This window comes from Dendrobates tinctorius, unplaced genomic scaffold (genome assembly GCF_039654945.1).
Source record: "Dendrobates tinctorius isolate UK_male_01 unplaced genomic scaffold, ASM3965494v1 ptg000197l, whole genome shotgun sequence".
NCBI lineage: Eukaryota > Metazoa > Chordata > Amphibia > Anura > Dendrobatidae > Dendrobates > Dendrobates tinctorius.
The window spans coordinates 5,470,737-5,484,262 of NW_027361864.1; the positions used below are offsets into that span (position 1 = coordinate 5,470,737).

General features: G+C 46.1%; 1 protein-coding gene across 4 annotated transcripts in view; it reads left to right on the top strand.

Annotated features, from left to right (window-relative positions):
* DCAF12 (DDB1 and CUL4 associated factor 12) overlaps positions 1-13,526 on the top strand; it is a 65,387-nt gene that overhangs the window by 38,967 nt on the left and 12,894 nt on the right. For 3 of the 4 annotated variants that reach the window (XM_073553174.1, XM_073553177.1, XM_073553176.1), the window contains 3 exons: positions 3,799-3,864; positions 5,722-5,887; positions 6,263-6,435. In XM_073553174.1, coding sequence (XP_073409275.1) covers positions 3,799-3,864; positions 5,722-5,887; positions 6,263-6,435 — 405 coding nt within the window. The remainder of the gene's footprint in view (positions 1-3,798; positions 3,865-5,721; positions 5,888-6,262; positions 6,436-13,526) is intronic. The other variant, XM_073553175.1, reaches the window with a different exon arrangement.

Consider the following 13,526-nt stretch of genomic DNA (forward strand, 5'->3'; position numbering starts at 1 on the left):
GAGGAGAATATTCCCGCTCTGGAACACGTTATCTCCTTTAAGAGGACTAAACGTGAACGCAGGGTATTTGCCAGCCATCTGGAGTTTACGGACATTGTCCAGAAACTTAGGAACCGACCACATAAACGGTTCACAAGGCAAAAGCCTATCGAGGCTAAATACCCCTTTCCTCCAGATCTAATGAAGGATTGGTTACAGTCCCCCTCGGTGGATCCTCCCTTATTGTGTCTTGCTCCTAAAACTCTTCGATCCGTTTCTGAGGGCTCTTCAGTCAGAAACCCCCCCGATCGTCAAATTGGCTACCTCGCCCGTTTGGTTTTCGGAGCTTCAGGAGCGGCTTTTTTCTCTTTTGCGGCGACTTGACTGGCTAAGGACAACCAGTGTGTCACGCTGCCTCCGGATACTCACCCGGCCTCCGCTCCCATGCCGCAGCCGCCCGACAGCCACGGCGGTCCCTTCTGACAGGCTCGCGGCCGACGGGGTCTCTGCATACAATGCGCATGCGCGCCTCCCTCCTGTTACTTGTGCTCCGGCAATGCCCTGACCCGGAAGCACCTACGGACCAATGGCAGACCTGACAGGGCCATATCAGGCCGTTCCCCCCCCCCCCCCCCGAGGGAGGCGCCTGATCGTTGTTTGCTAGCACACTGGGCCCTGCTTCCTCTTGTGCTCTCTTCAGTCTCGCAGTCCTGTCTTCAGTGATTCCTGCAGTATCCCCGCAGACGTGCCTTCCGTGTTCCCTGCAGTAGCCCCGCAGTCCGGTGCTCCGTGGGTCCAGCTATCTACACTCCAGTCCTGCAGTCCTACTCCAGTCCTGCCTCCGGTGTTCCTGCTCCGCCCTGCTATCCACACTCCAGTCCTTCAGTCCTACTCCATCCCTGCCTCCGGTGTTCCTGCTCCACCCTGCTATCCACACTCCAGTCCTTCAATCCTACTCCAGTCCTGCCTCTGGTGTTCCTGCTCCATCCTGCTATCCACACTCCAGTCCTACAGTCCTACTCCAGCCCTGCCTCCCGTTCTCCTGCTCCATCCTGCTATCCACACTCCAGTCCTACAGTCCTACTCCAGTCCTGCCTCCGGTGTTCCTGCTCCATCCTGCTATCCACACTCCAGTCCTACTCCAGCCCTGCCTCCCGTGTTCTTGCTTTGTCCTGTTGTCTATGCTCCAGTCCTGCAGTTCTACTCCGGTCCAGTCTCCAGTGATCCCGCACTCCTACTCCAGTCCGTCCTGAGCCGCCTCTCTGTACCGGCTATCGTGGTACCCAAACCCCTGGGCCTGCTCCTAACGATCCCTGTATAGGGGTCGGCTCCACCTGGCAGCTCACCCGGGGCCCCTCGGTGCCACGGTCCAGAGGGTCCACTCCTGGAGAATTTTCTCCTTACCAGCCGTGGTAAGTGTCGCCAAGCAGATAATTCACGCAGATTTTGTAGTAGACGCCTCGTTTTAGATGCTGCTAATTGCACTGCTAAGGCAACCACTAATGCAGTCTCCATCAGAAGAGCCCTATGGCTACGCGATTGGCGGGCAGATTCCACTTCCAAGAGATCAAAGACTTCTCTGCCCTATCAAACTAGTCGCCTGTTTGGAGAAAAACTAGACCAGCTCTTTTCTGACACTTCCGGGGGGGAAAAGTAGGTTTCCTCCCCAACAAGGGGCTGTCCTGCAGTTTTCAGAATCAACAGCCGTCTCGTTTTTTTCGACCTTTTTCGTAACAGCTCCAGCTGGTCCTCCACAACCTTTTCTTCCGGATCAGATCGGTCCCCACGTGGAGACAGATTCCCAGGTCTCTCACAGACCTAACCGCTCTTGGAAACCCAGGCCAAGAGCATCTGAATCTAGGGGAGCAGATCCTATAGATCCTCTACTCAATGACTTGTGGTGTCCGGCAGACACCGACACCAGGCGTCGGCAGAACAGTTCTGCAACGCTGCGACTTAGTCCAGCCTGCATACCTTTACAAAACATTGCCAAATTCATTCTCAGGCCTGTCTATAAGGCTGCGACTTGGTCCAGCCTGCATACCTTTACAAAACATTACCAAATTCATTCTCAGGCCTGGCTATAAGGCTGCGACTTGGTCCAGCCTGCATACCTTTACAAAACATTACCAAATTCATTCTCAGGCCTGGCTATAAGGCTGCGACTTGGTCCAGCCTGCATACCTTTACAAAACATTACCAAATTCATTCTCAGGCCTGGCTATAAGGCTGCGACTTGGTCCAGCCTGCATACCTTTACAAAACATTACCAAATTCATTCTCAGGCCTCTGCGGATGCAGCTCTTAGCAGACGCATCCTGCAATCGGCAGTACCACAGTGTTGAGTTGGTGGTACATGGGGTATTAGCAATTGTATGTTCCCCACCCAGGGACTGCTTTAGGACGTCCCACTGTCTGTGTCCCCCAATGAGGCATCGGAGAAATAGGGATTTTTATGTACTCACCGTAAAATCCTTTTCTCCGAGCCAATCATTGGGGGACACAGCACCCACCCTGTTTGGCCTATTGGCTCACTGTAGCATTCTTAGGTTTTGACAGTTATGGTTGTCATTTGTTTAATGCTCCTAATGCTTTTCCACCGAACTGGGAAATTCCCAGCCAGCGAGAGGGTGTATACTGCAGGGGAGGAGTTAACTTTTTTCTGTGTTTACTTAGTGTCCTCCTAGTGGCAAGCAGCATAACACCCACTGTCTGTGTCCCCCAATGATTGGCTCGGAGAAAAGGATTTTACGGTGAGTACACAAAAATCCCTAGTTTTACATCATTGGATGTTAGTGTTGTGCTTATGCAATGCTACATTTCCACCAAATCAACTACCTTTTTATGCCCTACATAAATATGCACAGTATAGGTGCTGAAAAATAAAAATTGAGGCAGCTATGAAGACTGAGGCTGTGCTCACACTACTGGCTTATAACAGAAGCCATATTGCTGCAGTGGATCCTGCGTGTGGCTGCTAGCCGATCCATTTGACTTAAATTTGGCGCTTTCTTATTTCCATTACTAAAATTGCTACTCAAAGGGCTATTCCCATCTCCAAGATCCTACACCAATATGTAGTAGGTGTAGTAATAATAATATTGGCAAATATTTCCAATTAGAAATGTAGTATAGTTCCTCTGATTCGCTATGTCTCTTACCCCATGTGCAGGGCGTTGCAGTAACTTAGGTATTCATGGTTGCGACCACTCATATAGTGACAGTTAGTGGTCGTAACCACTGAACGTATGAATGTGGCCTAAAGAACGTCCTGGTTCTTCTAGGAACACTAAACAATTAGACATGCATACAAATAAAAAAAATCCTAGTGCTTTCCCTTCATTTCCTTACTGTTGTGTTTTTTTTTTTTTTGTTTTTTTTTTTGTCTCGTGTAACAATTTAGGCTGCTAAACACATCTGTCACTCTGACTGCAGACTTGTGAATCCTCGCATCACGCACAGTGCATGCTGCCGGGAGTGGGAAGTCATGACCACAAGTATGCAGTTAGTATCCTACCTGCCACATTCCGACTAGATGTGTCCAGGCTTGCTTAATTCACTTGTATTGAGTGAGGCCGCACATGTTTAGTTGGCACATGACAGCAAGTATGTGATTTGCAGGCATGCCGTCATGCGCCCTCCTGGCACTGGAAAATCCTGACAGCGTACACTATACGCGCTGTGAGAATTCACAAGCCTGCAGTCACATAGAGGAATCATGAACCAATATTCTATAAAGTGTCTTTAATAAATTCTGTTAATATCTAGTTATATCATTATGGGCTATATAATTCTAACAAGAAAATTGTTTGTTTGCAGGAGCTGGGGGCCGTGTCTCTGGATGGTTATTTCCACTTGTGGACCGCAGAATACAGTTTAGCCAAGGTATCTGAATATGGCGCTGAAGGGATTTAGGGAAACTTAGCCAGGTAGTTGGAGGTCTAATACGTTGGATACAATTTTTTTATTTTTTTTTTCTTAAATGAATATATTTGGGGCTAAAAAACACCCGTCACCCCCTCTGATCAACTGTGATTGTCAGGCGACGGCTAGAAGTACTCACGGCGCTGGCCGTCTTCTGATAGTGGCCACCGCAGGGTACTACACATTCGCCTCATTCAAATCTGTAAACTAATAATATAACAGCCGCACTCAAAAATTTTTAGTTTTTCCACTGCAAGTGAAAAAGGTTTATTGAAACACCACAGAAGTAAGTAGCATGTTGAGGTAACGTTTCGACCCTGTGTCGGGTCTTTCTCAAACCTCACTTAAGGAAGAACACGAAGTAGAAAACAGGAGAAGCCACAGCAGAATGAATATACAGAAAGGGCTAGAAGCCGTACGTGAAAATCCGGCAGGGCAAAGGACCAGGCAGGAGTCTTGGAATAAGCTGGAACTGTGAAGCACTACAGACGGCGCATTGTGCTTCACAGTTCCAGCTTATTCCAAGACTCCCCGCGGCTGCATGTCTGTCTGTTAGGCAGTCCCTGCATGGGTTGTGGCTGTGGAACAGCAGCGAGACATGCAGCCGCATGGACTCGAACATATTATTCGACCACGCTGAAGACACTCGGTTAGCACCCGAGCATGCTCAGATAACGCCTTATCCGAGCGTGTTCGCTCATCATTGGTCACAGCCAATCCATTGGCCCATCTCCAGGCAGTACAGCACGAACAATAGTTATATTGTATGTAGTCAAGTGTTGCATTTTTTAATGCAGTAAAAATGCACCATTTAAAAAAAATCACTGCAAAATGTTACTGGTTTACTGTGTTTGTTATGGTTTATTTCATAACAAATTTTCTCTTCTATTTTTGCACCCATTTTGGTCCATATAATTTTTTTTTATTATTCGAAGGCAACTGAACATGTGAGCAGAGCCTTACAAACTCTGCCATCAGACCGAGCATACTGACGTATTTTTACATAACCCATTCTGCAGGAAAACAAACAGCGTGTGAAAGCCAAACTGCAAAATTTGTAATGACTCGGCTGCAAAAATAAGTTTTTGATTTCCCCCCCCCCCCCCAAAAAAAAAAAAAAAAATGATTTTACTAAAACAATACCCTATAACCTGAAAATGAACTAACCATTTACTTTGAAGCAAGCTATGTATGCGGGGAGCTCCCCCTAGTGGTGGGTTAATTTGAATCCAAATGAAAACTCTTGCATACTTACGGAAACTCAAGTGATCAATAGATCTAATCTAAACAGGAACCTCCGTGGTATAATAGCAGGCATTATGGTTTTACTGCTTTGATATCAGATGGAAAAAATTGTACACCAGAACTATATATAATAAAGATAAAACACACTTTATTAATTACAATAATACAAAAAACATATAAAAAGTGGGAAACCACAAGATAGCACCACAAGCCCACATATAACATGTAGTAGTAGGCATATGTTATACAAAAAAATGAATCCATGTTCCCTAATGGTAATATGCAGTCAAGTACATTATATGGTCTCGGAGACATACCATGCAAACAAGTTGGTTAAACCAGCACAAGCTAGGAAAACAGCAGGAGAAAAGTGTGTATAAAGAGAATCGTTACCTCCTGTGGGATGTGGTGCCAAGCCCCCCACTCCAACGCGCGTTTTGGCGCACTGCTTTCTTCTGGGAGTTTTACTACGTTGTAGTATTACTGCTTCTCTAAAGACAGGTTTAATGGTTAAACTTGACATCGGATTTAATGACTACTTTTTCTTTCTCCTCCTTCCTTTCTGGTCTTAAGCAGCTGCTGTCTACAAAGTTACCCTATTGCAGAGAGAACGTCTGTCTTGCCTATGGCCTGGAGTGGTCCGTCTATGCTGTGGGATCACAGGCGCACGTGTCTTTCCTTGATCCTCGGCAGCCTCCTGAGAGCGCCAGGTCCGTGTACTGCAGGGAGCAAGGCAGTGGTGAGTCTATGGACCTTAGTAGTTGAACATGGTGTTGTAGAGAAGTATTATTTCCTATTTTAGGAATTTACATCCCTCACAAGCCTTGGAACATGAGAAATTTCAGTTTTGGATCAGCTTTTTTTTTTTCTTATTTTAACTAGTGCTTCAAACTAAGCAGGAGTAAATATTGATTGGACCCACATTCTCCCCAGCAGCAAAGTGATGATTGAAGTAATGGTGGAATAAGCTGGAGGTCTTCTAGATCTGAGCTGTAATTTTGTCTCTGGCTAAATCAGCAGTGGGGCTATTAGCCATGTATATACTGTACGGCTGCTGCAGACGGGAGGATACTCTGTCTTGGTTTGATCACATATAGTCTGTATTTGTGTGCAGGTATCCGCTCTGTGAGCTTCTATGAGCATATAATCACTGTGGGGACCGGTCAGGGCTCTCTGTTGTTCTACGACATCCGGGCGCAGAGGTTTTTGGATGATTCCACCAGTTATTTTAATGGTTCAAAGTCCAAAGGAGACATCCTCAAACTGACAACCGGGAAAGGCTGGCTGGTGAGTACATGCAAAGGCGATAAACGGAGGTCCTGGGTTTAATTAGCAAGACGGATGCTAATGTAACTTTTTCTATTGGCTTGCATGGATAAATTAATCTTGTATAGCAATTCAATATTTATTGGGCTTACAGCATTTTTCCTATGGATAGGAGAGAAGTTTGCTGGAAATGGGGGTCTAACTGATGGGAGCGCCTCCCATCCTGGAAATGGGGCGCTGCATAGCCCCGTTTGAATGGCGCGATAGTCGAGCATGGAATGGTGGTGTACATGCTCAGCCTCCAGTGATCAGCAACTTATCAGTTGTCCTATAAATAGGTGATAACTTGAAAAATTGTATAATCCCCGGTTTTCCATACTTCATAAAATTAGAGTTTTGAACTGCATGTAGGTGGTGCTTTTAACCCCTTAGTGACAGCCAGTTTGGTACTTAATGACCAAGCCAATTTTGACAATTCAGACCACTGTCACTTTATGAAGTTATAGCTTTGGAACGCTTCAACGTACCCCACTGATTCTGAGATTTTTTTCTTCGTGACATATCGTACTTCATGTTAGTAGTAAAATTTCTTCGATATGTCTCGTGTTTATTTATGAAAAAAACAGAAATTTGGCAAAAATTTCGAAAATTTTGCATTTTTCAAACTTTGAATTTTTGTACCCTTAAATCAGAGAGTCGTTTCACACAAAATCGTTAATAAATAACATTTCCCACATGTCTGCTTTACATCAGCACAATTTTGGAAACATATTTTTTTTTTTCTGTTAGGACGTTATAAGGGTTAAAAGTTGACCAGCAACTTCTCCTTTTCCAACAAAATCTATGAAACCATTGTTTTTAGGGACCACATCACATTTGAAGTGAGTTTGGGTGGTCAATATAACAGAAAATACCCAAAAGTGACACCATTCTAAAATCTGCACCCCTCAAGGTGTGCAAAACCACTTTCAAGAAGTTTATTAACCCATCAGGTGCTTCACAAGAACTAAAGCAATGTGGAAGGAAACAATGAACATTTTACTTTTTTCACAAAAAATTTACTTTGGAACCAAACTTTTTTATTTTCACAGGGGTATCAGAAGAAAATGCACCACAAAATTTGTTGTGCAATTACTCCTGAGTATGCCAATTCCCCATATGTGGGGGGGAAACCCACTGTTTGGGCGCATGGCAGGGCTCAGAAGGAAGGGAGCACAGTTTGACTTTTCGAAAGCAAAATTTGGTGGAATCAATGGTGGAGCCATGTCGTGTTTGGAGAAGCCCTGATGTGACTAAACAGTGGAGCACCCCCCCCCCCCATTCTAACTCCCAACGCCCCAGCCCTAACCTCAACCCTTGTTGTGACAGCCATTTATGAGCCATCCTTCAAGCACCAAACCCCAAAATCTTCATATCTCCCTGTAACCCCTATGCAATTACATTGAAGAGACTATAGCTTGTTTTTGTGACAGCCATCTGTGAGTTATCCTTCAAGCACCAAACCCCAAAATCTTCGTATCTCCCTATATCCCTAGCCTCAGCCCCACCCCTAACCAAAAAATGGAAATAAATACTTTTTTTTTTTTTCCTAACTAAGGGGGTGAGAAAGGGGGGTTTGATTTACTATTTTTTATTTTGATCACTGTGATCAAAATGAACCAATAGGAAAAACCTCCCTATTGTTGCTGACCGTCAGATCTCAGCGGCACGCCTGCTGTTTTCTTCCCAAAAGAAGATGCTGGGAGTCATCGGAGGTACCAGGGGGGCTCAGGGGACCCCATTTCGCTCTCCTCTGATGTGCTAGATCATATCAGAGAAGAGAGAAATAAATGGGAAACCAAACTTTTTTTTTTCCGGTTGCCGTTATTCGGTGAATAACGGCGATATCAACACTGGGGATGGTAAAAACCAACCCGAATCAAGTTCTCCTGGGTCTTAGCTACCCCCGATAGCCGAGCCCTCGAGATTTTTCGACTCTGGAGGGGCACTATACACTTAGCGCCTTTAAAATGCGTCGCTGAGGAATAAGTACCCTTAACTGCCACCGTTAAAAGGCGTATTGGCGGTTTTTAAGGGGTTCAAGTAGCCCCGCGAATTACATTTTTCACCTCTCCACAAAATAGTTGACAAATGTACAGTGAGGGACCGCCACTCTTTGCAAGAATGCGACTTTTCTGTCCCCTGTGTACATGGAGCATTGTCCGTTGGGGAGGAAATGTTCCATATCCCATAGATTTGTACAGTGTGTTGCAATTTTCTGAGACCAAATAGAGCAGTGAGAATACATTGGGCAATGGATGCCTAATGGTGGGATCACACTCCATAAATGTCCCTGTCAAAGAGACGGCAACATTTAAGAGGATAATGGCAGCAATCAGAGATGAACAACCCCAGCAGGCATCTGTCATACAGTGGGGAAAATACAGTGCCTTGCAAAAGTATTCGGCCCCCTGGAACTTTTCAACCTTTTCCCACATATCATGATTCAAACATAAACATACCAAATGTAAATTTTTGGTGAAGAATCAACAACAAGTGGGACACAGTTGTGAAGCTGAACGAAATTTATTGGTTATTTTAAATTTTTGTGGAAATTGAAAAACTGAAAAGTGGGGCGTGCAATATTATTCGGCCCCTTTATCTTAATACTTTGTTGCGTCACCTTTTGCTGCGATTACAGCTGCAAATCGCTTGGGGATTGTCTCTATCAGTTTTGTACATCGAGAGACTGAAATTCTTGCCCATTCTTCCTTGGCAAACAGCTGTAGCTCAGTGAGGTTTGATAGACATTGCTTGTGAACAGCAGTTTTCAGCCTTTTCCACAGATTCTCAATTGGATTCAGGTCTGGACTTTGACTTGGCCATTCAAACACCTGGATACGTTTGTGAACCATTCCATTGTAGATTTTGCTTTATGTTTGGGATGATCATTGTCTTGTTGGAAGACAAATCTCCATCCCAGTCTCAGGTCTTTTGCAGACTCCAACAGGTTTTCTTCAAGAATGGTCCTGTATTTGGCTCCATCCATCTTTCCATCAATTTTAACCAGCTTCCCTGTCCCTGCTGAAGAAAAGCAGACCCAAACCATGATGCTGCCACCACCATGTTTAACAGTGGGGATGGTGTGTTCAGGGTGATGAGCTGTGTTGCCTTTACGCCAAACATATCGTTTGGCATTGTTGCCAAAAAGTTCGATTTTGGTTTCATCTGACCAGAGCACCTTCTTCCACATGTTTGGTGTGTCTCCCAGGTGGCTTGTTGCAAACTTTAAACAACACTTTTTATGGATATCTTTGAGAAATGGCTTTCTTCTTGCCACTCTTTCATAAAGGCAGATTTGTGCAGTGTACGACAGATTGTTGTCCTATGGACAGACTGTCCCACCTCAGCTGTAGATCTCTGCAGTTCATCCAGAGTGATCATGGGCCTCTTGGCTGCATCTCTGATCAGTCTTCTCCTTGTTTGAGATGAAAGTTTAGAGGGACGGCCGGGTCTTGGTAGATTTGCAATGGTATGATACTCCTTCCATTTCAATATGATCGCTTGCACAGTGCTCCTTGGGATGTTTAAAGTTTTTGGAAATCATTTTGTATCCAAATCCGGCTTTAAACTTCTCCACAACAGTATCACGGACCTGCCTGTTGTGTTCCTCGGTCTTCATGATGCTCTCTGTGCTTCAAACAGAACCCTGAGACCATCACAGAGCAGGTGCACTTATACGGTGAATTGATTATACACAAGTGGATTATATTTATCATCATTAGTCATTTAGGACAACATTGGATCATTCAGAGATCCACAATGAACTTCTGGAGTGAGTTTGCTGCACTGAAAGTAAAGGGGCTGAATAATATTGCAAGCCCCACTTTTCAGTTTTTGTATTTCCACAAAAATCTAAAATAACCAATAAATTTCGTTCAACTTCACAATTGTGTCCCACTTGTTGATTCTTCACCAAAAATTTACATTTGGTATCTTTATGTTTGAAGCATGATGTGGGAAAAGGTTGAAAAGTTCCAGGGGGCCGAATACTTTCGCAAAGCACTGTATTTGATACACTGCCAATTTTTGCAAGTTTTCCCACCTACAATAAATGCAAAGGTCTGTAATTTTTATCGTAGGTACACTTCAACTGTGAGAGATTGAATCTAAAAATAAAAAAAAAAAACAGCAAATCACATTGTATTATTTTTACATAATTAATTTGCATTTTCTCTCTCACCCATGACAGCACCACGGAGAGAGGGGATCCGCCCTTCAGGGACAGGAACCTACAGAAAAAGGGCGGTACCTCTCCTCCGCCTTCAGTTGGGTTCCTGTCCCTGACGGGGGGACCCACAGTACGGCGTACCTGTGAGGAGTCCGGGGCCGGCCTGTCCGGGTATCGGCAGCGGGGAGGCCCCTGTCGCGGCAGGTGCGGTGCCCGAAGCCGCCACCGCCGGGGCCGATTCGGGCTGCCGAGTGAGCGGGGGGGGGGGGGGGGAGACGCCGGAGTCGCCGCTCCGGAAAGGTGGTCGGGGTTCAGCGGGACCCAGTGGAGCGTGGGCAGCGCCATGGTACGGAGAGTACCAAGATGGCCGCTGCCCCGGAAGTAGACCAACGACTTCCGGGTCCCGGAACCAGGCGCATGCGCAGGAGCGCGCTTCCCGACCAGCGCGTGCAGGGGGAGCGGTGACGTCACGCGGCGCCAAGTTTAAAAAAGGTGAGGTGCAGAAACTCCTGGCTGGAAGCGATCCTAACAATGGAGGATAGCGACCAGCAACAGGAGCAGAGGCAGCAGCTGAAACAGCAGCAGCAGCACCACCAACACCACCACCGACAAAAGGAACGAAACACAGAGTGCCGTTCCAGCAGTCACTCCACGCGGCGTAGCACGTCAGCAGCGAGGAGCAGAACGCCACCAGGAGATCAGCCTATACAGGACCTGACTCCGTCTCCCGAACCGGTACCTGCAGCCGCGCGCCTTTTTTTGGGGTAAGTGATCTTCGTGAATGTCACCCTTGTAATGCAATCCCTCTCCCTTATTAGGGAAAGAAGAAGGCTAAAAAGAAGAACAGGGAATGTCCCACTTGCGCTAAACCCCTACCGGTATCATGGGAGAAAAAACTATGCGAGTCCTGTACAAAAGAAATTGTTTGTCAGGAGACTCCGGATTTCGCATCTGACCTAAGGGCCGCAATTAAATCAGAGGTCCAGAGTGCCCTCGAATCCCTTAAACATAAGGCTAAAACGAGGAAAAAAGACACGGTAGAAACCTCCCAGTCAGACTCTTCCACATCGGGAGAAATCTCGACTAAATTCTCAGAATCCGGCTCCTCATCCTTAGACGAGGAAACAGGAGGACGCCATTGTTTTCCCCTAGAAGAGGTAGACAAACTGGTGAAAGCTGTAAGGTCTACCATGGGGGTATTGGACCCGAGGCCGGATAAGACAGTCCAGGACATAATGTTCGGGGGGCTAGACCAGAAAAAACGGAGAGTATTTCCGCCAAACGAAATCGTCAAGGGTATAATCAAAAGGGAATGGGACAAGCCAGACAGGAAAAATACTACAGTCCCTTCCCTTAAAAGGAAATACCCCTTTGAGGAGGAGGCATCCACGTCTTGGGACAGAGCCCCGAAACTCGAGGTGGCAGTCGCTAAAGCCTCAAAGAAATTCGCCCTTCCCTTTGAGGACATGGGCACCCTCAGGGACCCCCTAGATAAGAAGGCAGATACCTTTCTAAAGGGGGCTTGGGAGTCTGCAGGCGGTAACCTCAGGCCAGCGATAGCGGCGACATGTACCTCAAGAGCCCTAATGGTATGGGTGGACCAACTTGAGAAACAGCTGAGGGAAGGGACACCTAGAGATAAAATTCTAGATTCTATTCCAGTAATAAGGGGAGCGGCTGCATTCCTAGCAGACTCATCGGCCGATTCAGTCAGACTGTCGTCCAAAACAGCAGCACTTTCAAACACGGCCCGAAGGACACTATGGCTTAAAAGTTGGCCAGGGGACCTTCAGACCAAAATGAAATTATGCTCCATCCCCTGTGAAGGAAAATTCCTTTTGGGAGAAACGTTAGATGACATCCTCCAGAAAGCAGGGGACCATAAAAAAGGATTCCCAAATTTAGGGCCAGCGGCATTTAAAAGACCCTTTCGGAATAGGAGGTTTTTTCAGAGAAGACCACCAAGGGAACAAAAGTGGGATGATAAAAGAAGAGATAGAGGCTTCTTCTTTAATAACTCTCCCCGGGACAAAAAGCCCTCCAAGTGACAGTACGCCAAGGGTGGGAGGAAGGTTATCCTTTTTCCTTCCAGCCTGGAGGAGAATTTCAACAAACCCCTGGATAATAAACAATCCAGGAGGGCCTAAGGATAAACTTTTTCTCTCTCCCACCTCAAAAATATGTAACAACGCCGCTGAGATCCAGCATGCGAGAACAGGAAGCGCTAGAAAGCGAGGTTCTAGGCCTAGTAAAAAAAGGAGTCCTCCAGGAGGTCCCCCTGCAGGATATGGGCAGAGGGTTCTACTCCCCTCTTTTTCTAGTGACCAAACCAGACGGCACCTTTCGTACAATTATAAATCTGAGAAAGCTAAACAAATACGTCAAGAACCAGAGCTTCAAAATGGAGTCGATCAAATCTACCACCAAAGTCCTGTTCCCAAACTGCTACATGACTGTGTTGGACCTCAGCGACGCTTATTATCACGTCCCTATCCACAAAGACTCCAGGAAGTATCTGAGGTTAGCCGTCTCAATAAAAGGCAAGGTCAAAGAATTTCAGTACAGAGCCCTGCCGTTCGGAATATCGATAGCCCCGCGAGTATTCACCAAAATAGTAGCGGAAATGATGGCTCATATAAGGAAACAAGATATAATAATAATCCCGTATCTAGACGATTTCCTAATAGCGGGCAGCTCGGCTCAAAAATGCAGGGAACAGAGAGACAGGGTGATGAACACTCTACTAGACCTGGGCTGGCTTCTAAATCTAAAAAAATCAAGATTGGAGCCCAGCAGGGTACAAGAATTCTTGGGCCTAACACTAGACTCAAGCATTCAGGAGTGTCGCCTCCCAAACCACAAAAAGGAGAAGATCGCTCAAATTACAGCAAGATCAATCCAA